Source organism: Sceloporus occidentalis, unplaced genomic scaffold (assembly GCF_023333645.1).
Source record: "Sceloporus occidentalis isolate IW3139 unplaced genomic scaffold, rSceOcc1.0.p SCAF_13, whole genome shotgun sequence".
NCBI classification, from domain to species: domain Eukaryota; kingdom Metazoa; phylum Chordata; class Lepidosauria; order Squamata; family Phrynosomatidae; genus Sceloporus; species Sceloporus occidentalis.
This window is the reverse complement of record NW_028316993.1, coordinates 3,674,162-3,695,752: the sequence shown is the minus strand read 5'-3', so window position 1 is coordinate 3,695,752 and position 21,591 is coordinate 3,674,162. Positions and strand designations below refer to the sequence as shown.

The 21,591-nt window shown below is 47.5% G+C and overlaps 1 protein-coding gene across 2 annotated transcripts; it reads right to left on the bottom strand.

The window, feature by feature from the left end:
- Positions 1-8,439: 8,439 nt before the first annotated feature.
- On the bottom strand, positions 8,440-19,200 carry CALM3 (calmodulin 3). Of its 2 annotated transcripts, XM_089479445.1 has the most exons (6): positions 19,085-19,200; positions 12,608-12,638; positions 12,025-12,168; positions 11,277-11,383; positions 10,914-11,049; positions 8,440-9,993 (listed from the first exon to the last, which is right to left on the bottom strand). In XM_089479445.1, exons 1-6 carry the CDS (start codon positions 19,085-19,087, stop codon positions 9,965-9,967), a joined length of 450 nt encoding a protein of 149 aa, XP_089335571.1. In that variant the 5' UTR covers positions 19,088-19,200; the 3' UTR covers positions 8,440-9,964. The 2 variants fall into 2 exon arrangements, with proteins under 2 accessions (XP_089335571.1, XP_089335572.1); XM_089479446.1 differs by lacking the exon at positions 19,085-19,200.
- Between the last annotated feature and the right edge of the window lie 2,391 nt (positions 19,201-21,591).

Here is a 21,591-nt window from a genome sequence, read left to right as displayed (position 1 = left end):
GAGAACCAGAATTCCCACTTGCATTTATGTCTCCCTCTCTGCACACATTAATGCAAACATCCCCTGGTTAGAAAGTGACCTGTTTTTGACCTCACTTTTTTCGGCATCCCTGTGGGGCAAAGCCGCCCAAGGGACCATGCCCTTCAACCCTTCACAGATGAAAACCAGGACAAACAACATCAGTGTTTGGTCCAGATGGCAAGAGGAACAAACAAACTACAAGAGGCTGCAGCAGTTTGCTTTTGCCTAGGTCTATAAGGAAGGGCAATATTTTACACACTCCCAATTGCTGAGTTAATGGAATTCAAACTACTTTTGCACTTTTGGACTAAGGGTGCATCTGCACTCTGTGAATAATGCAGTTTGGCACCACTTTAACTGCCATGGCTCCCATCCTATGGAATTGTTGGATTTGTAGTTTTATAAGCTCTTTAGCCTTCTCTTCCAAAAAGTGCTGGGCCTCACTAAACTACATTATGTAGAATGGTGCCATGACAGTTAAAGTAGTGTCAAACTGCATTATTTCTGCAGTACAGATGCACCCTCAGTTTGCAGCTATCAAAATAAGATGAGGAAAATGGAGAGAGGAGAGAGAAACTGGGACATTTTAACAGCAGATGAAAAAAGTGGGATGACAGAGGATTAGTTGGAGTGCCTCTGCCAAACTGAGACAGTTGGAAGGTCTGGGATTTCACATCCCTTTTGCCCAGTAATAAACAGTTTTTCAGGATTTAAGATTACAGCGTAGCTACAATTGTAATTTCAGATGGACTCTGCCACCAGAGGTTTTGGAGACCATGTTGTAGACGTAAGAGTCATTGCGTGTGATGCTGGGTTTTTGGACTGCCAGGAAGAGTCAGGACACAGCTTTTGTTGTTGCCTAGATAATCCAGGCAAAGTGTCTCCGCTGGAAAGCCTCCCAGAAGCTAAAGATGTCTTTTCTATACTCTGAGCCTGTGAAGTCAATTGGTAGTAAGCATCCCACCGATGGTCCGGCAGGGAAAAGACAACATCTCCACCAGCTTCCCAGGAAAGGAGGCAAGATCTGGCTCTCACACTCATATTTTGTCCTTCCTGTCTTTTTCCAGCCAAGAGCCAACTCAGATCTCTGGCTTCTTTAACCGACTGGCGATGGCATGGCTGAATACTTTAATTTCCCTGCAAGTGCTAACATTTTAAGAGCTCTGCTGGGGAAAGAGAGAGGCACCAGATTGTCTTTTTCCACCAAGGAAGGATTCAACATGTCCAGCGAACACTCTCAGCTGATCGCAGCAAAGGAAACTTGCGGGGAAATTGGGGAAACTGTGCATTTCATGGACAGGGTTAGACTTGATGGTCTTTGCAGTCCCTTCCATCTCTATGATTTTAAGAGAGCCCTGACCCAAAGCCAAGATTCCAAGTGATACACAGCAGCAAAAGATGCTCCAGACGCATCCATCCGGCGTGACTCTGCATGAAACGGAGAGGAGTGTTAAGTCCAAAACCCCGAAGAGACAGCCGCTCCATCTCCTGGTTATCAGAGTCAGACGAACAGCCTTTCACCACCATTAAGGCTTCTGTTGTGGCTTCTCCGAAGTGTTATCATATTACTCTTTAAGTAATGAAGCCAGCCACATGGGAGGCTATGCGTGGCAGGCGGAAATGATGTGGCTGTTTTGAAGCAAGTGCTTTTATTATTTTTTTAAACAACAACAACATTGTCTTAATGGCAACTCAGGCACTTAGTTATTATCCCACTTCAGGTCTTCAGCAACAGCAAAAACAACAACACAATGTCAGATGACAAAAATAAGAGATTGCATTTGTCCTTGCACGCCAACAATACATTGCTGTTGTGTGCCTTTAGCTCATTTTTGACTTATGATGGTGACCCTAAGGCGGAACCTATCATGGGGTTTTCTTGGCAAATTTCTTCAGACTGACATCCTTTGAGGTTGAGAGAATGTGACTTGCCCAAGGTCACCCTATGGGTTTATATGGCTAAGACAGGATTTGAACCCTGGTCTCCATAGTCATAGCCCAACTCTCAAACCATTACATGATGCAACATTATAGCTTCACACAATTTATTGGACACTGATAAGAGTCTGGGAACTTAGGGGGAAGATAAACAATTGAAATGGGACCTCATACCATCTCCCTTTCTTTCTTTCATACTCACATTCTCCAAATGTCCCCATTTGGAAGGAGTAATCTTTATTAATCCTCCGCCATCCCACTTTTACAGCTGCCTTTAAAATGTCCCAGTTTCTCTCCTCTCCTCCCACTTTCCTCCTTTGTCCTCAGCTTTCTTAATTTGCTGCAAATGAGTTCAAAGTACAAAAGGAATTTGTATTCAGTTGACTCAGTCAGTGAACAGAAGAGGGAGCAGGATCTTTGCTTTCCTTGTAGGCTCAGGCAAAAGCAAACTGCTGCAGCTTCTCCTAGCTTCCTCATTCATGATGTTTGTCACCTTGGCCAAGCTCTGATGTTGCCTGGCCACATGTGTCCCAGTTTTCATCAATGAAATGCTGGTTCTAACATCTTTAAGTTCTCACTCCACTCATGAGTATACGTTACATCTTTAGGCACGCTATAATTCCCACACCAAGCCATTCTCCCCCTGCTAGCCTACTTTGCAAGTTTGGTTTTCCCAGGTTAAAGCTATGTTAAGTGCCCTGAGCTGCTAGGAAAAGTGCTTTTGCAAATGGTCATGACTGAATTGTGCAGGCTGTTTGGCTCATTCCCAGGAAGCCACTGAAAATAATATATTGGTAGGCACTTTCTTATCCTGGGGTGGTGGGGTATTGGAGGTCTTTCTCAGGAATGCTCTCAAATATCTGTTGCATGGCTCATTGGGAAAATGCGGAGAACCTAAATGCCTGTGTGCCTTTCCTTGGAAGTCATTTCTTTAAGTCAAAGGAGGGCAGCTTGAGTCAAGGTACCTGGTGCAATGGAAAAAAAGCCAAACAAGGCATCAACCTGGCACCCGGGTATAAATAGCGGCGCCTGGATCTCATCAATTCCAAGGTGGCATGTCAATGCCTCAAGGGCACTCTCCCAATTTCCAAAGTTTTGAGCTCCCTTTGCCTGCAGATATGGAAGTAAGGGGGACATGCAACCCCCTGGCATCCATCATACAAAATTCATAATAGAGGGGGAGGAAAACATTTGCAAAGGATTTGGTCAACAAAAAGCAGAATGAGCAGCTATATATGGGTCACAAACTGTATATATTTGGGCCATGGGAGTGTACCCTGTCAGGTTCTTTTCTGCAAAAAGGGGCAACTGGCTGAACAGGGCATTCCATCTGTGATTCATTCTGACATATCTCAGACCTGCAATACCTCTTCTCTTTGCCGTAATGCCGGTTCCACACTTCAGAACTATAGCACTCTATTCTATTTTAATTTCACTGGTTGCATCCTATGAAAACCCAGGGGGTTTGTAGTTTGGGGAGGAACGAAAGGAGCTCTCTGGAACAGAATTCGAAACGCCTCTCCCCTAAACTGCAAACCCCAGGATTTCATAGGATGCTGTCGTGATAGTTCTAGCAGAACTGTACTGGGCAAAAGCAGACTGCTTCAGCCTCTTCTAGATGGTGTGTTCTTCTCATTAATAATGTCTGCAATTCTGACCTCCTTCTGATGTTGCTTGGCCAGATATGTCCCAGTTTTCATTTCTGAAACATTGGAGGGTAGCCCTACTGTTCTGCTACTGAGCTATCCTTTCTTGTAGGATTTCAAAATATCCAACATCAAGACTCCAGATCACCATTGGGAACCGAAGCACTACAGGAAGTCACCACTTTGGAAAAGTTTGGGGAAAGTTACTTTTGGACACACAATTCCCAGAATCAGCCCCCAGCAGCTGTCTGGAGGAAGTCCAAGGCAATAACTTTCTCCAAGCATTGCAACTCTGCAAATGCATTCATTTGCATTTAACCCTAGCGTGGGTTAATCTGAGGGAAGAATCAAGCACTTGCAGACATCCTTCTTTGGATGCTGTATATGACTCCTTTTCGTCTCAGGGAACGTGGAAAGTCACTTGATATACCAGAGCGGACTTTTGTTGCTGTGTGCCTTCAAGTAATTTCTGACTTATGGGAACCCGATCACAGGGCTTTCTTGGCAAGGTTTGTTCAGAGGGGAGGTTGCCTTTGCTTGCTTCTGAGGCTGAGCCCAAAGTCTCCCAGTGGGTTTCCATGACTGAGCGGGGATTCTAACCTTGCATTTAGAAACTAAGCACTGGATTTCAGACTTCTGTGCCATCATCCCCAGGATACTGGGCTAATGCAAACACCCAGCATATCTATGTTTGTATGTGGATGGTATCTCTCCCCAAAGCAGGGCTGTTGCAGGGTTATTTTTCACTGGAAGAATAGATTTATTTGGAGAGGCCAAATAAATCTTGCAACCTCCTCCCCACTATCTGGACTCCTGCCTAGACCTTCTCCCATGGCGGTTAAGCAAAACCCACCAGTGGTTTGAATCTCAACCCAAACAAGACACCTACAAGTTTAAATCCTCAAGTCAACATGGAGCCAAACACTGCTGGCTACCGCTTTATCGCAGTGGTTCTCAACCTTCCTAATGCCACAACCTTTTAATACAGTTCCTCATGTTGTGGTGACCCCCCCAGATAGAGGAGCAGTGTCTCGGTTACTAAGACCATTGGAAATATGTGTTTTCTGATGGTCTTAGGCGACCCCTGTGAAAGGGCTGTTCGACCCCCAAAGGGGTTGCGTCCTATAACTGCTGCTTTATAGAACGTGGCTTGTGGTTTACTGCTGCCCAAATGAATACCTAGGAATAAAGTCAATTTAGCATAGACAGATTCAAGGAAGGGGGCAGATGAAGATGAGGTTGCTTTCCTCTCTTCAGGCCAGCTGTAGGGCTTTTATATCTTTATTTTTTAACCATTGCCTTTTGCAGCTGCTGTGGCTGTTAGGCCATTTCTCCCTTTTTTTGAAGAGCCTGGGATGAGAAGGAAGCAAAAGACCACACAGGTGGGAAAGAAGCAAAAACTCACCTATATTAGCAGAGAGAAGCTGTGGGATGGTGCACAGCCCCTCTTCCCAGCCAACGGCTACCTGGAAAAATGCAAATATATATATATATATATATATATATATATATATATATGCCTGTAAACATAGGGAGAGGCGGATAAAAAATATTTTGTTATCGTTGTTATTGTGGGTTGCATACAGCTAAGATTTCTTCCTTCCATGCAAGACTTATGACATTTATCTATATATTTATTCAATTTATACAATACTCTGCTTTGGAAACACTAAGGGGAATCCTAGTAAGACATAAATATTTTCAATTCAGGACTTGTTCTGCATAAAAAAATGCACACATTTTCTTTTGCACAGAAAATGGCCTTTTCTGCACAGGGAACAGGGTCTCCTGCTGAGAAAACAGCATTTTCTGTGAGGAAAGTAACATTTCTGCAGAAAACAAAATGGAAAATGCAATTTTCTTTGCAGGTAACCTGATGTGTGTGCGTGTGTGTGTGTGTGCAAAAAATAATGCTTTCTGCACCAATAAACCACATACACTTTTTCTTTCCTTCCTTTCCTTCCATGACTTCTTTGCCAAGTTGGTTGGCTCCCTCTCCTGTCTTCTTTTGGGAACTGTAGTATTAATGAAATTGACTCTTAATTCTTGCTGCATTTACTTTCTCTCTAATCTTCCATTCCTGTCCAGTTATGCAGTCTTTATATATAGCTGACATTAAGGATCCTGAGCCACGCATCTAGTAAAGCAGACCCCAGTCTCCAAAAGCTCATACTGTTGTTAGAAGTGTGTCTTTTAAGGTATCATGGGTCTCTGGTTATTTGTTGTGAAACAGAATTACCTTTCCAAACTCAATATTCTCACTCAACTTTTTTGGTTGCCCATTTTGATTCCCAAATTGGCAATAGGATTCCCAAAACTGGGGCATTTGTGGATTGCCAAACTGGACTTGAAACTGCTGTCGCTTCAAACTGCAAGATTCCAGTGATTTTCAAGTAGGCCCAAAGCAATTTTACAAAACAAACAACAACAACAAATGCTTCCTCTTGTACTTGTGCTGCATTTTTTTTTAAAATGGTGATTACTAAAATAATGATCCCACAAGAAAATTGTTAGCAAGGCACAAGTGAAGATGGACTCCTCTAAGGGCACCAACACTGGAGGTTGCCCAGGATGTCTCTGCAGCAGCACCTGCTATGAGCCATGCTTCCTTCCAGTTAGCTCCTGATGGTACATCTGCTCCATCTTAACCTGTTGAGAATACAGATCACTCACTGAGGATACAGAGGCCTCTTGTGGAAAAGACCAGAGCTGGCTTCTCACTGCACAAACACACTATCTGGACTCACACAAAGATGGATTGCTCCTTTCAGCAAACAAGAGTAAAAGCAAAATCTTTGCGCAAATGAGAATAAGAGCATATCTTTGGTCTCAGTCTAGAGAGGAGTTTGATGTCACCTTTTCCTACCCTTTGGACAGGTGGCTCTTTTACCTGCTGGCCTGCTTCTATAACAGTGGGAGGGCCCTAAACCATTGGGCAAACTAGCCACCAACTATAACCCTGACTCACATTTCTGCAAACTTAACCATTTGTGCCCTTTAAAAGACAGCATACTGACAACCAGTAGGAGAAAACAGAGACCCAGTACCAATAAGTTCTCCTTTCTCCTGAGAGCACTGCTGTAAAAAGGTAAAGGTTTCCCCTTGACATTAATGCCTAGTTGTAACTGACTGTAGGGTGTTCTTACGATTACCATCACTAAGCCCAGGGAGCCAGAGTTGTCTGGAGATGATTCCGGTGGTCATGCGGCCAGCATGACTGCACCGAACACTGTTACCTTCCCACTGAGAAGTGGTACCTGTTTATCTACTTGCATTCGCATGCTTTCAAACTGTAAGGTTGGTAGAAGCTGGGACTAGTGCTGGGAGCTCATGCCATCAGGCAGCACTTGGCCTCAAACTGCCAACCCTCCAACTGTCAGACTTGACATCTTAACCATTAAGCCACTGCGTCCCCAAAGCACTACTGTACATAACTAAAATTACTTCTTCAAATCCCTTTTCCCTCCATCAGTCTTCAAGCCATTTCTAACTTGCAGTGACTGTATCATTGGGTTATCTTGGCAAGATTTGTTCAGATAAGATTTGCTAGTGCCTTCCTGTAAGGCTGAGAGAGTGAAACTTGCCCACTAGGGAATTGATTCTTTGACCGCCCACCGGAAGCTTTGTTGTTGTTGTGTGCCTTTGTTTCAAACATATGGCAACCTTAAGGCAAACTTCATAGAATCACAGGGCTGGAAGTGACCCCAAGGGTCATCCAGTTCAACCCCCTACCATGCCCCCTTTCATGGCTGAGTAGAAATTCAAATCCTGGTCTCCTGGACTCCTAGTCCAATGCCCAAACTACTATGTTGTGCTGGTTCACCCAGCTCCCTGCTTCTAGATAATTAAAAGTAGAGAAGGCCAAGAGCCAAGCCTGCAATGTCTTAACCCTCTAGAACAGTGGCCCGTAAACTTTGGTCCTCCAGATGTTTTGCACTTCAATTCCCTGAAATCCAAGCTATCAGGAATTCTGGGACCTTCAGTCAAAAATATCTGGAGGACCAAAGTTTGGAAACCACTGCTCTACAACCTTCCTACACACCATGTTGATGTAGTTCCAACCTATCCAGAAAGAATCAGATGAGGGAAGTTTGCTTTACCTCAGGGATAGGCAAAGTACAACCTCTAAATATGGTCCAACTGTAGCTCCCAGCATCCCTTACCATTGGCTATGCTGGCTGGGGCTGTCTAATGCCCACCCCTGCTCTGTACGGCAGAAGAGCCAGCATCTGTAACCAAATATCTACACTTGATGCCTCTCTCCATTTCCAAGGGATTTTGGCTGCACTCCATAGTCTGTCATTTCACTCCTCCTTCCCACTTGCAAAACAATGTAACCTGTGCTACATTTGGCCTCAGGATGTTTACTTCTGAAGGCTGTCCACAGAGCAAAACCATGCCAATGGCCAGACTAACTGCATATTGCCTTTCCATTTGGAGTGAAATCTGCCCACTGCAAAGCAAGTACATTAGGAGGCCAAAAAGAGGTGGAATACCCACCATCACAAGTAGTTTGTAGGGAGGAAGGCAGGGCCTTCCCAGTAGCTGCCCCTAGATTTGGGAAATCCCTTGCCAGGAGGACCAAGATGATCTTCTCCTTGCCATCCAGCAGGCAAAAACTTCTTTCACTCAGAATAAAGTTTCTAAAGAACAGACTAAGAGTGTTGTATTATTTTAAACTGAGCCATTTCATAGCTTTCCATCCTTTCAAGTGTAGGTATGAATTGCTTGAATGCTGTGAACAGTTCAATTTTAATGTACATTTTTAGCCATATTTTTTAAATAGGGAGAAAGGTGAGGTGCAAAGAAATAACAACACCGCAAGGGCAGCCGATTCAGGTAGTCACTGCATTTTATTGGAAAACATTGATATAACTTTATTTTCACAGCTTCAACTGAACACAACACCATCTGCTTTCAAAGACCTCCGTGCGCCAACCTTCCCCACGCCCCCCTCCAAGCTCTCAGGCAAGAGACCCCCCTCCTGCGCTCGCACACGGCTGGCAGGAGGCAGGGAACGAGCGGGGAGCGTGGCCAAACCCATCACGGACTGCACAAAGCACTCTTCTTTCACCCGGTTTTCAGGGAAATCCTGCGGCTCGCTCCGATTTCCCCTCCAAAACAAAATAATTATTTTTTTATTGTTGTTATTTGATTAAAAAAGAAAAGTGAAAAAGAGAAGCAGGTTTGCGGCTCATGCTGTTTGCCGCAAGGGAAGGTGGGGTGGGGTGGGGAGACAGGCGAAGTAAGGAAGCAACATTGAAGAGCATAGACACCGAAGCCAAGGTGCAGCACAAGCGTTAAACCAGAGCCACTAGGGGAAAAAGAAAAAGGCATCACACAGGGAGGGGAGTAGGGAGAAAAGGGCGTTCTGGCCCAGTTGGCATTGACTCAGCAGTGGCTTCACTGTTTTATTGCGGTTCCATTCAAACGCCTCAACCCCCCCAAAAAAACCCCCTCCCCTCAAGCTGCCAATCAAAAGCATCTGCCACAAATGGGCATGCCCCCCTCCCCCCAAAAAGAGGCCTGCAGCATCAGATATTTACATAGCAGCTCTGATGTCTGGACACAACGCTTAGGAAAACTCATTTAAGGACATTTACAATTTATACAGGGTTAAGAACAGAGATGGAAGTCCAAAGTTGTGGTCAATTGGGTCTGTGTGTTTGTTTGTAGAAGAGCCAATCGGACAGTGTGGGAAGCTTCCCCCCTCCCTTTCTATCAGCGTCTGGCTGACAGAGCTCTCTGGAATCCACCTTCAGCCACATGAACACCCAAAATGGTGGGGACAGCTCCCCTTCCCACCCTCCGAAGCAAACTAAGAGGAAAAAAAGAAAAGGAAAAAAACAACAACATCCCAATTTCTTCCTTGTACCCGCTGGTGTTCACTGGGGCAAGACTTTCGGTGGCAACCACCATGTCAACGCACACGACCACAGTGCCAGACACATGCAACACGATTAAGAAGGTTTTTTGCGCTCTCTCCACCCCATCATGTGGATTCTTGAAAGAAAGAAAATCTGCGCCCTGGGAGACGGGCCAGCTCTGACTGCAGAACAGAAGGAGACCCGATGGAAACAAAGACATCCACAAGGTATGGGGCTGTGGCAGATTTTTAGGGGATGCACCAGGAAGGAGGAAGGTAGGAAGAAAGGAAGGAAAGGGGAAAGAGCAAGAAGAGGAGGGAGAGATGAGTGCAATCATGCAGCTTGGGAAGTTTTTTTTTTTTAAATTGCTTGGTCAGATTTATTCCACAGCTGATTGTTTGCTTAGAGAACCAGGTTACTTAAGTAGAGAGAGTGTGTTGGAGAAAAGTATTGAAGGAGAATGGGCATTGCCAGCCACCCATTCTGCAGGCTTCACTTTGCAGTCATCATCTGCACAAACTCTGAAAGAGACATAAGCCAAAGAAAGGCAGTAAGCATGATGCCAACCATCCTTTATACTGAAATAGTCATCTAATCTACCTCCCGAAAGGATATTCCCTTCTCCCAAATGACAGTCATGCCCATTCCATCCTTTCTCAGCATGCCTCCAACCAGACTGAATTAAAGGAGTAGCCCTCCTCTGTCCCACCAGGGTTTTTTTTACTGAACATGATATCCATGTGTACTCCTCCCACCCAGAATGAATATATGGCCAGTACATTCTCCTAAAGAAGGGCATGTGTATTTCAGGTCATGTTTTAAACACCACCTCAGTTCTTCCCAGCATCCAAGAAGGATGTCCATCAAGATACACTGGTACCCCGGGATACGAACGCGCCGCGATACGAAAATCCCGGGATACGAAAAAAAAAAAATTAATTAATTATTTCCGGGTTACGAAGGTTTCCCCGGCTTGCGAAAAAAAGCCGGCGCTGTTTTAAATGGAGCCGCGGCGGAGCCGCGGCTTTTCCCCATTAGCGCCTATGGGGATTCGGCTAACGAAAGTCCCCCGGGTTACGAAAATGGCGCCGGAACGAATTAATTTCGTAACCCGGGGGACGAGTGTATACTGGGTGGGTTAGTTCTAAAGATCAAAAGTACTGAAGGGAGGCTGCAAAAACAGCCAACACCACACACTATAAGTGAAGTCACGTGGGCCTCATAGCCCAAACTGAAGCTTGATGTAATTCAAGGCACATCCCCCTCAACACAGAAGACCTGAAAGTGTCTCTGAGAATGGTTAAGGCTTTTCCACTGCACTCAGAAAGCAAATATTTGGTGCAAAGATTGCCTTAGTAGCTGGCCATTTATGGAGCCCCATAGCCTACACTGCACAAAGTGGCCAATAGGTAAGGACCTCCAGGGTCCAGCCCTCACTCACCTTCATAGTTGACCTGTCCGTCCCCGTCGATATCTGCCTCCCTTATCATTTCGTCCACTTCCTCATCAGTGAGCTTCTCCCCTAAGTTTGTCATCACATGGCGTAACTCAGCTGCACTAATGTAGCCATTTCCATCCTGAAAGCAAAGGCGTTTGTTCAGTGGAAGTGTTGTAACAGTCAGCACTTTCTGCCTGGGTCCTGGCTGAAGGCATTCCCTTCCCCACTTTGGAGGCTCCAGCTTCAGGGAAGAGATCAGAATAGCTCCCTTCTCCATTTCAGACTGGAAGGCCATGGGTTGCCTTTCAGCATTGCCTCCTCAATTTCTCCCTCCAGATGACTGGTCATCCTTTTCCACTGCCTCACCTTATCGAACACTCGGAAAGCCTCTCGGATCTCCTCCTCGCTGTCTGTATCCTTCATTTTCCTTGCCATCATAGTCAAGAACTCTGGGAAGTCAATAGTGCCATTCCCTGAAAACAGTAATGAGCAATTGTTAGAGGATACCAATGGAAACCAAAGCACCTGCTTAGAGGCACATCCAACTTGGCAGTCAAGAAGAATTGCCCACAAGACAAAGCAAGCCTTGAAAGATGAAGCCCTGCCTGAATTCAGGCCCAGCTGACTGACAAGGCCCGCACAACTGCTTGTATTTTAACAGGAGGCATCCCATTTCCACTCAATAGGCCACAAAACCATTTCTAGCTCCCTGGATCTAGACTGTTACACAGCTGGAGCTAGAGCTAGTATCTCCAAAGGTCTGCCTGAAAAACAATTAACAAGAATATTTCCAGGCTGCTGTGACATTCTTCTGTTTTCACTAAGCATCTTGAACACCACAAATGGAATGCAGGACATACATATGCTTGGCCTCATTAAATAGTCTTCTATGTCAACTTGCCCACTAGGCCTACAACTCTGACAGCCACCAGAAAAGCTAGAGAAATTTGGTGAGCTAAGAACAAGAGGTCTTCTTCTCACTTGCAGAGAACAGAACTCTCAAACAAAATGAAAGCTAGCTAAGACTTTGCAGCAAGGGCTTGGAGAATCCCTATATTCTGGCCTGCCTCTGGAGCATGGCCATCCCTGGGACAAAAGGTGTGCAGCCACCTACCATCGGCATCCACCTCGTTGATCATATCTTGCAGCTCAGCCTCAGTGGGGTTCTGCCCCAGGGACCTCATCACAGTGCCAAGTTCTTTAGTGGTGATGGTGCCATCCCCATCCTTGTCAAAAAGGGAGAAGGCCTCCTTGAATTCTGGGGGGCAAGGAAAAGAACAGCATTGTAAACAGTAAGGAGCTGACATTCCAAGTAATCTAAAGTGTTTGGGCTGCCACTCTCACTTTTCCAGCCCAGCTGTTTGCCTATTCTTTTCAGCCTTATGCCCACATTTCTCTAATAGTTGCAAAAATGAGGCCCTCCTCTCTGTCTCACCATTTTCTCAGGCTCATTTGGTGGAGGAACAAAGGAGACAGGGCCTTCTTGATTGCTGCTCCCAGATTTTGGGCCCCTACTGTATGCTTTCTTGCCATGTTCAAGCAGTAGTTAGCCCAATTCAAACACCAAGAGTAACTTACTGTAGGAGGGGAGGTTATTCTCCCCACCATCACCACCAATGGCATGGAGGTCAATTCAGCATGTGGGTAAGCACTAGATGGGCTGGTATTTATTGCCACAATGCATAGGGAGGACTCACCTGCAATCTGCTCTTCGGTGAGCTGGTCAGCCTGGAAGCAGAGAGAGAGAAGGAAAGGGAAAGAGAGAGAGAGAGAGAGAAAGAATAATAATTGTTGAGTCATGGTCCTCCTCTCAGATAAACCTCTTGGCCTCTCTCACCAACTCCCCAATGAATGGAACTGCAGTGAAGCACCAGGGTCTCCTTATTTTCCTTATCTCTCCTCATCATCTAGGCACAATGCAACTTGTGACCTAACCAGCCAAAAGCAAACTGCCAACCACATTAGTAGGGCCCATTAAAGGTTGAGAAGCTTCTGCTTTTTGCTGCCGGCCTGAGACTTAAGAAACAAGAGGCAAGCTGCTAGATTCTCAGGGCAGAAACCATGAGGATCTTATGGGAATGGATCTTGAAAGGATGAGGCTGGGACTGTATTCTCTTTGCCCCACCAAGCCAAATGCTTATCCTTGCCCTTTTGAGACTCAGTGAGAAAGCAGTTCCTACACACTGCCCCCTCTAACCCAGTCACAGCCCCATCCTGCTGTTGCGTGTATCGCCTTCTATCTATCAAGTTTCACTGAAGAAAGCCTTCAAACTCCTAAGTTACACCCATTCGCCATTTAAATTAGCACCAGCACAGAAACTGCAACCCAAGGGCACTGCCAGCATCACCCAGGCAAGTCACCCAAATAGGACAGCATTACAAAATAAAAGCCAAATCTAATGCTTCCATGCCTGCTACTGAGCAAAGCCAACCCCTTTTGCCTTTGTTTGCCTTCACAGAAAGCCATGGCTGCCACATGTCTGTTCTGAAGATGTTCAAAGCAGCACCTGTCAGATTCTCACTACTGAAGTTGTGCAACCCAGGACATCATGCAAGATGGTGCTTACAAAGACCAACAGACAATTTGTGGGATTCATTGCCAAAATATGTGGGGAGGGCTAATGAAGGCATCTAGGTGAATGGCAGTCTCCACATCTTGTGGCAATGAGTTCCACAAAACCCATCACCTGAACCAATCCATGGAGGATTAGCCTACTAGATTTAGAGATGAATATGTCAGCTGCTCTGTAGTAACAGGACAGACCTATTATTTTCAGCCCCTAGTAGCAGCTCTCCAGAGGGCAGCTGAAAGGCCAGTAGCAGGGACCTTTGGTATGACACAGAAGGATTTTATTACCACTAAAGGGAAATCCATTCCCAGCCCCAAGCACAAGTCCCCTATTTGGACTTTATTGGGTTAACCTGACAGATATCCAACAGGCTGTATCTAATTTAGCAAGTTACTGACTCTTTAAAGGAAAGAGAAATCCAAGCTCAAGCTAACTCCAAGTCAGCTCTGAATCCTCCTAGATAAATGTGTAAGCAGAGTACCAGAACCAGATATGGATTCTATTCCACTCCCAACTTACCAGGCTTTTGGCAATGAAATCCAAAACCCAACTGCTGACTCACTGTAACTGAGATCTATGACTCTTCCCACCCCAGGAGAAAATGGAACCCAGTACCTCTTCTTCTGGAGTTTCAGATCGGCAAAATTACAGCTTCAGTTTTCTAACTACTATGTCAATTTCTTTTATTTTGATGGGTTTTTTTCCTGAGGCCTCTGGGTTGGCATCCAGTGTGGCATTGTAATATACATGTCAGACTATAGCTAGAGGTTCTAGTGCTTTCTCAGCCCTGAAGCCTTACTTCATCAGTCAGTTGGCAACTGAGCCTAGACTATCTCACAAAAAACAGTATTAAAATAAAAGAAATTTGCGAAGATCACTTGGACTCCAGCCTCCACTGCAGTCTCAGCCACATCATGTACATAGGACTGAGCTCCTGGGAAAGAGTGTGGGATAGACACGAATATGCCCTGGCTTAAGGAGGCATACAAGTCTTTTATCAGCTGCAACAAAGTGCTGAGGGAAAAGTAGTATATTCACACCTTTGCATTAGCACCACTGCATCGTGGGACTTCCGGGCATCCCACCTAAGTGGCACATCTTGGACGGCAGCCTCTCTGCCGCATTCCCCCTGGCCAGGCCTGGCTGGAGTTGTCTGGACCAGTCAACTGTGCTTCTGCATTGGCCACGCAGCAGCCTGCAGCTCACGCCCACTACAGCACGCTTGTTCAAAAAAGAGTTTTGCATTCAGCTTCAACGCTTTCAGAAAGAAGAGCTGTTGCAAGACAAGGATCACTTGGACTCCAGCCTCCACTGCAGTCTCAGCCACTTCAGCACTGCAGCACTGCCAGAGCCCAAGACCCAAGGCAAACCTGATACGGCTGGAGAGACGCTCACTGCAAAATGCCAATAGCACCAAGGACTGCCAAGGGTACCACAATTAGAATGGTGCAGCCCAGGGGTGGGGTGGGGAGCCCCAGATGAAAGCACCATGGCAGCTGTATGAAGCCTCTCCCTCACCCCCTTCCTTCTGGAAAAATCCATTTTGGCCTAAGGCAGTAAGAGGTCTTTCTGCAGATGAACTACTGTAATACTGGGGCACAGAGAGCTCAGCTCAACAGACTGCAGTGGACTCAGCAGCCCTCTACTGACAGCAACAGGAAGAAAGATGAGAAAGCAATTCCAATCTAGCAACTGGGGTCAAGAACAAGAGGAAAGGTTTCTTCCCATGTGCCACAAAAGGTTGCATCAGGGCAGAAAGGATGCTAAGATGGCACAATGGTGCATCTCATCAAACTGGGCCAATCCTTCCTTTGGGCTGCACTACAGAGCTGTCGGGAACAAAAGATCAAAGGACCAGTGCACTCTTTCCTTTTGGCCAAAGCTCTATTGAGACCTTTTTCTGACACTCCTGCTTAACCCCGACAGGAGGGGGAAAAGAACAAGGAAAACTGTACTGTTCCTGGGATTCAGTTTCTGAATGTGACTTAGCATTTACACCCATAAGGTATCCAATCCCATCTGATATTGGAAGCTAAGCTGGGTCAGTCCTGGTTAGTACCTGGATAGGACACTGCCAACAAATACCAGGTGCTGTAGGGTATATTTCAGAAAAAGGAAGTGGCAAAGCTACCTCCGAGGATTCCTTGCCTAAGAAAACCCTATGGAATTCATGGGGTCTCCACATAAGTCAACAGGCAACTTGGAGGCGCATGTGCACACACTCACTCTTCAAATAAAGTGTCAGCCCAAGATCATGAAGGGACAAAAGATCATGAAAGGGCAATCACTATTTCCACCGTACCAACTGAAATCGCACTGCTATCCACTCAGTATAGCTGGCTTCATGGGTTTCATTTAGTAAATGCAAAAGAGAACTAGCAGCCCTTCGGGATAAGCTTTTAAAATAGCTTGAGGGAAAGATTCTCTCAAAAGTAGGTTAGTGCAGCAAGAGCAGCCAGAGAGAAAATATTTAATGGCTTGGACTGTCTAGTAAGAGCTGTCACAGAGAAAGGCAAAGCCAAACATGGGGACATTCTTCTAGTGAGTGAAGCTGCAGCAGTGTGCAAAAGGAACGAGGGTGACATCTGCGTGCCAGAAGTTACAAGAGCCTGGGGTTTTTAAAGAAGAACATAGTGTCTTTAATGACACTTTCCACCACCATCATTTTGGACCCTAGTCCCACAAGGACAAGTAATCCTAGTTTTCTGAATCTGGCTCATATGCATTATCAATATGGGGGCGTTCACCTATCCGGGTTAGAGGTACACAGAGGTACAGAAATCCTGTACTGTATAATGAGAACCCCATGTACACTGTTCTAACCAAATATTCTCTTCCTAAGTCAGTGCTTTCCCACTAACACACCAGCTTCCCAGTTGCCTTCACCCTGCTTTCAGCTCAAGATCACAAGGATTCCCTTTCCTCATCACATCTCGACAAAGCAATCGTCTCCCGCTGTGGCTGCCCTGTAACTATCCCACTGAGTCAGCATGCGTATTTCATTTCAAGTGTTCATTGCTGGATCGCTTCCTACTATTACATTTCTCCCAAACCAGTCAGTAGACAGCACTTCCAGAAGCAAAGCAAGGAGTTAGACAAACTACATTCTGAATTGGGCTCTTGTTCCCAGGCTGGTCAAAGGCATCCCACAGACTGTGAATTTCCTTGTCCACACAAACCAAGGTGACTTCTAATGGTCTGGGAAAACCAGGTGGTGCAACACTGCTAAACCTAAGCAGAGGTTGAGCCTGGACCAACCATCAGGAAGACCTACATAAGACAGGACAGGAATACAGACAGTTCAGTTCCCAAGTTCTATAATGATTAAACCACATCCATATACTACTCACTCCCAAAGATAGCTGATTTATCAAGTGCAACCACCCACCAGCCAGAATGCAGAAATTCAGTGCACGCCAACAAAATGGGCTGCAGGGTTTCAAGTCCCTTGCCCTGGAGTTTTGCCTCATGGGGTTCATCAAATTATGGTCCCATCTGCTTCACACACACTTATCTGTTAGGTTTCCCAGCCTGACAGATACCACCTGGCCCCTTCAGGATCCTGTAAGCCCTCCACATCTAACACTGATCCATCACTGACTAGACACCCAAGGCAGCCCACTTCACCAGAACCACCTCCCCCAAAGCCCCCTTGCCTGTCACTTTATCTCCACTGAGACACAAGCTGCCATCTCCCACACAATCGCCTCAACACCAGACTCTCACCCTGCACTCCATGATCAAGATCTCCTTCCACGGAACATGACTCTTCCTTGCATCATTCACCAGCCACCACCCAAGGCTGCTTTTGGGAACTATAAGGCGGGGGATCACTAAAACTGATGCCCACACCCCAGAAATCTCCTATGACTAGGCCACTTCCCCAAGGCCTTGCGATGATTAAGGCACTAATACTGTGTTTGCTCCCATCCTCCTCACCCAGTGCCCCTGCCCCCATGGCACCCAGCTAGCTGGGCCTTCTGTCCAGGGTGCCACCCACCCCTTCCTCTACTGGCAGCTCTCTCATATCAGATGCCACCCCCTCGTCACTTCCCCCCAGCACCTCCCACCCTATCAGCCAGGGGCTCTTCCGCAAGCCAAGCCCTCTCGCCTGCCTTCCTTGCCCCACTTGCCAGCCGCCCAACTATCCCCCGCCCCACCGCTGCCAACCTGCAGTCCACCGCTGCACCACTTCCCAAATACTTATGCCAAAACTCTCTGCCCCGCTTCCAAACCTTGGCAACCATTTGCCCAACCTTCAGCCCACAGGACCCCTGCCAGCCCCTCCTGCTCCTGTGTGACACTGGCACTCTTACAACTCCCAGCCTTGGTAATATCTTGCTCTGGCCTTCATGCCTGTTCCTTCTTCTCTGGACAGAGCAATAGAAATGCCAAGTAGGCCCTAAGCCATTGACAAGCCAACTGCCCCAACAATGGCCTCGAAACCCACCCTTTGCTGTCCCTCTCCTCGCCCCTTTGGACACTCCCTATGCCCTTTGACATCCAAGCATATGTGCCCCAAATAACCTCACAACCCCCAGCCACATAAACAAGGGGCATCCTAACCCCTGGCTCAGACTATACCCCTCTCCCTCCCCTAAGGATCCATCCTGCCCAGCCCCATAGACCTCACTTACCCACCAGCTCCCCTCTTCACTCTGTCCCCATTTATCCTCAATTCCAAATGGGCTCCCTCCTGCCATGGATCCTGCAATGCACCTTCCATATACGTGTGCGCGCATGCATATAGATGCATAAACGTGTGTGCGTATACATATACATATATATGTGCCTAGCGCACGTGTGTATATCTATATCTATATATAAAGTGTGTATGTACACACAGACACATATATCTGCCTTGCATATGTGTGTGCGTATATATAATGTAGAAATGTGTGTTTACACACACATATGTATGTGCCTTGCATTTATGTATGTGTGTACACTGTTATACGTGCCTTGCATATGTATCTATATATATGGATGTGTGTGTGTATGTATGTATACACACACACACAAACACAAATATATCTCTATGCATCCAGACTCACACATATAGAAGCACAACACACCTTCAGGTCCCCAAAGCCCCCTCCCCAAAGCCCCCCCATTTCCCTACCCACACACAGCCTTCCCCCAGAGACAGAAAGTCCAGATCCTTTCCCCTTCCTATATTCTCCCCCTTCCCCAGGCCCCCTCCGAAAGGCCCTGCCCCAAAGCCCAGAGACATCCTCCCCACTCCTTCTCTAGCTCCCCATATGCTCCATAGTTCGGGAGGGGAGAAGACCTGCCCCCCAAACCCTGCTCGCCCTGAACCCCAAGAGAGAGCGAGCGAGAGAGAGAGAGGGGCCCATCCTTTGCCCCACAGACCCCCCAAAAGAGCCCCCCTTCCCCCCAAGGCAAAAGCAGACAGTCTGAGCCTGCTCCCTTCCTCTAGGCCTTCCTATAGCCCTCATATTTGGGGGGCGAGGGGCACACCTAAGACCCCCTTCTCCCCATTGGGAGGACCTGCCCCCAAGCCCCCCAAGGGAGTCCACTCTTCGCCCCCTCAGAGACCCATCGCCGGCCCCTTCCTCCCTCCCTCCCTCCTTCCCGGCTGACCATGGCCCGGTCCGGTTCGGCGAGAAGAGCCCCGAGCGTTCAGAGAGCTTTCCCGAGGAGATGCACCTTCGGCGGCGTCGCGAAAGGAACTGAGAGGAGCAGCAATGGCCGGGACGCAGCCGCTTCACCGACACGCGCCGCGCATCCCTCCGCCAACCGCCTCGCCTCGCCTTCGGCCACGCCCCTTCCTCCTCCCTATAAGCCACGCCCCTTTTCATTTCTCAGTATCCGAGCCTATAGCTCCGCCCACTTTCCCCTCCCTTTTCTCGACGTCGGGACTACTTTTCGCCTCCTCTCTCTCTCTCGCTCCGCTCGGCCTCGTTTTTCTGAGGCCTCCTCCTCCTCCCTAGGACCGTTTTTTTTATTCACAGCGGAAGGAGACGTCGCGGTGAAGCGTCCCTATGTACCGCGCGCTTCCATTGGCTGCTGAAGGAGGCTCAGGATGAGAGCCCGGCGCCCATTGGCCGCCTATCACCTGCAATGCGTCAAAATTGGAGCGGGCCACGTTGAGGGGAGAGAAAGGGGCGAATTAAGGGAGGGACCAAGCGCTGAGGGGGAAGTGGGAGGAGGCTCCTCTTTCGTGGCTCTGAGGGGCGCCATAAAGGAAGGAAAGGCGACCCTTTCTTCAATGACACGCATTACAGAAATAATCCAGTTTGAACCCGCTTTAACTGCCTTGGCTCAGTGCTGAGGAATCATGGGAATTGTAGTTTATTGTGGCTCCAGAGCTCTCTTCAGAGAGAAGGCTCAATGTCTCATAAAACTACACTTCCCAGCATTCTTAACATTGAGCCAGGGCAGTTAAAGCGGCCTCAAAGTGGATTATTCCTACAGTGTGGTTTTGGAGTCTGGGATGGGAGGGGCAATAGTCACCATGACTACCAAGCCCCGCCTCTTTTGCACCACCTTCGCAACAGAAGTGACCACGTCCCTCGCTCTGGCCACGCCCCTCCAGCCGTAGCCACGCCCTCTTGAGAATGTTTCCTCCCCAGAACTCTCTCTTTGGCCCAAGACTGCTTTAACTGCCCTGGGTCAGTGCTAGGGAATCCTGGGAATTGTAGTTTATTGTGGCACCAGAGCTCTCTGACACATGAGGCTCGAAAAAACTACAGTTCCCAGAATTCCCCAGCACTGAGCCAGGGCAGTTAAAGCAGTCTCACACTGGATTGTTATTTCTGTAGTTCTGGAGAACAGGGTCCGAATCCTGACTTTGCTGTGTAAAACCCATTGGGCAAGTCACACTCTCTCAGCCTCAGAGGATGGCAATGGCTAACCTCTTGTGATGAGACTTGCCAAGAAAACCCCATAATAGGTTGGCCTTAGGGCTGCCATAGGTCAAAAGCGACTCAAAGAAGGCACACAACAACAAACAACAACAGTCCAAATAAATATTCTCCTCCCAAGCTCTGGTCAGAATCTCCACTCATCTCAGCCTCCTTTCTTTGCAAGGTCCAAAATGAAAGGACATACTAAAACAAATGATAGTACTTGCCCATATAGGGGAACCATACTTGCCCATAGAGAACCATTGGGGGTCGGGAAGGCTTGCCCATAGGGAAACCATACTTGCCCATAGAGAACCATTGGGGGTCGGGAAGGCTTGCCCATAGGGGAACCATACTTGCCCATAGAGAACCATTGGGGGTCGGGAAGGCTTGCCCATAGGGGAACCATACTTGCCCATAGAGAACCATTGGGGGTCGGGAAGGCTTGCCCATAGGGAAACCATACTTGCCCATAGAGAACCATTGGGGGTCGGGAAGGCTTGCCCATAGGGAAACCATACTTGCCCATAGAGAACCATTGGGGGTCGGGAAGGCTTGCCCATAGGGAAACCATACTTACCCATAGAGAACCATTGGGGGTCGGGAAGGCTTGCCCATAGGGGAACCATACTTGCCCATAGAGAACCATTGGGGGTCGGGAAGGCTTGCCCATAGGGGAACCATACTTGCCCATAGAGAACCATTGGGGGTCGGGAAGGCTTGCCCATAGGGAAACCATACTTGCCCATAGAGAACCATTGGGGGTCGGGAAGGCTTGCCCATAGGGAAACCATACTTGCCCATAGAGAACCATTGGGGGTCGGGAAGGCTTGCCCATAGGGGAACCATACTTACCCATAGAGAACCATTGGGGGTCGGGAAGGCTTGCCCATAGGGGAACCATACTTGCCCATAGAGAACCATTGGGGGTCGGGAAGGCTTGCCCATAGGGAAACCATACTTGCCCATAGAGAACCATTGGGGGTCGGGAAGGCTTGCCCATAGGGAAACCATACTTGCCCATAGAGAACCATTGGGGGTCGGGAAGGCTTGCCCATAGGGGAACCATACTTACCCATAGAGAACCATTGGGGGTCGGGAAGGCTTGCCCATAGGGGAACCATACTTGCCCATAGAGAACCATTGGGGGTCGGGAAGGCTTGCCCATAGGGGAACCATACTTGCCCATAGAGAACCATTGGGGGTCGGGAAGGCTTGCCCATAGGGAAACCATACTTGCCC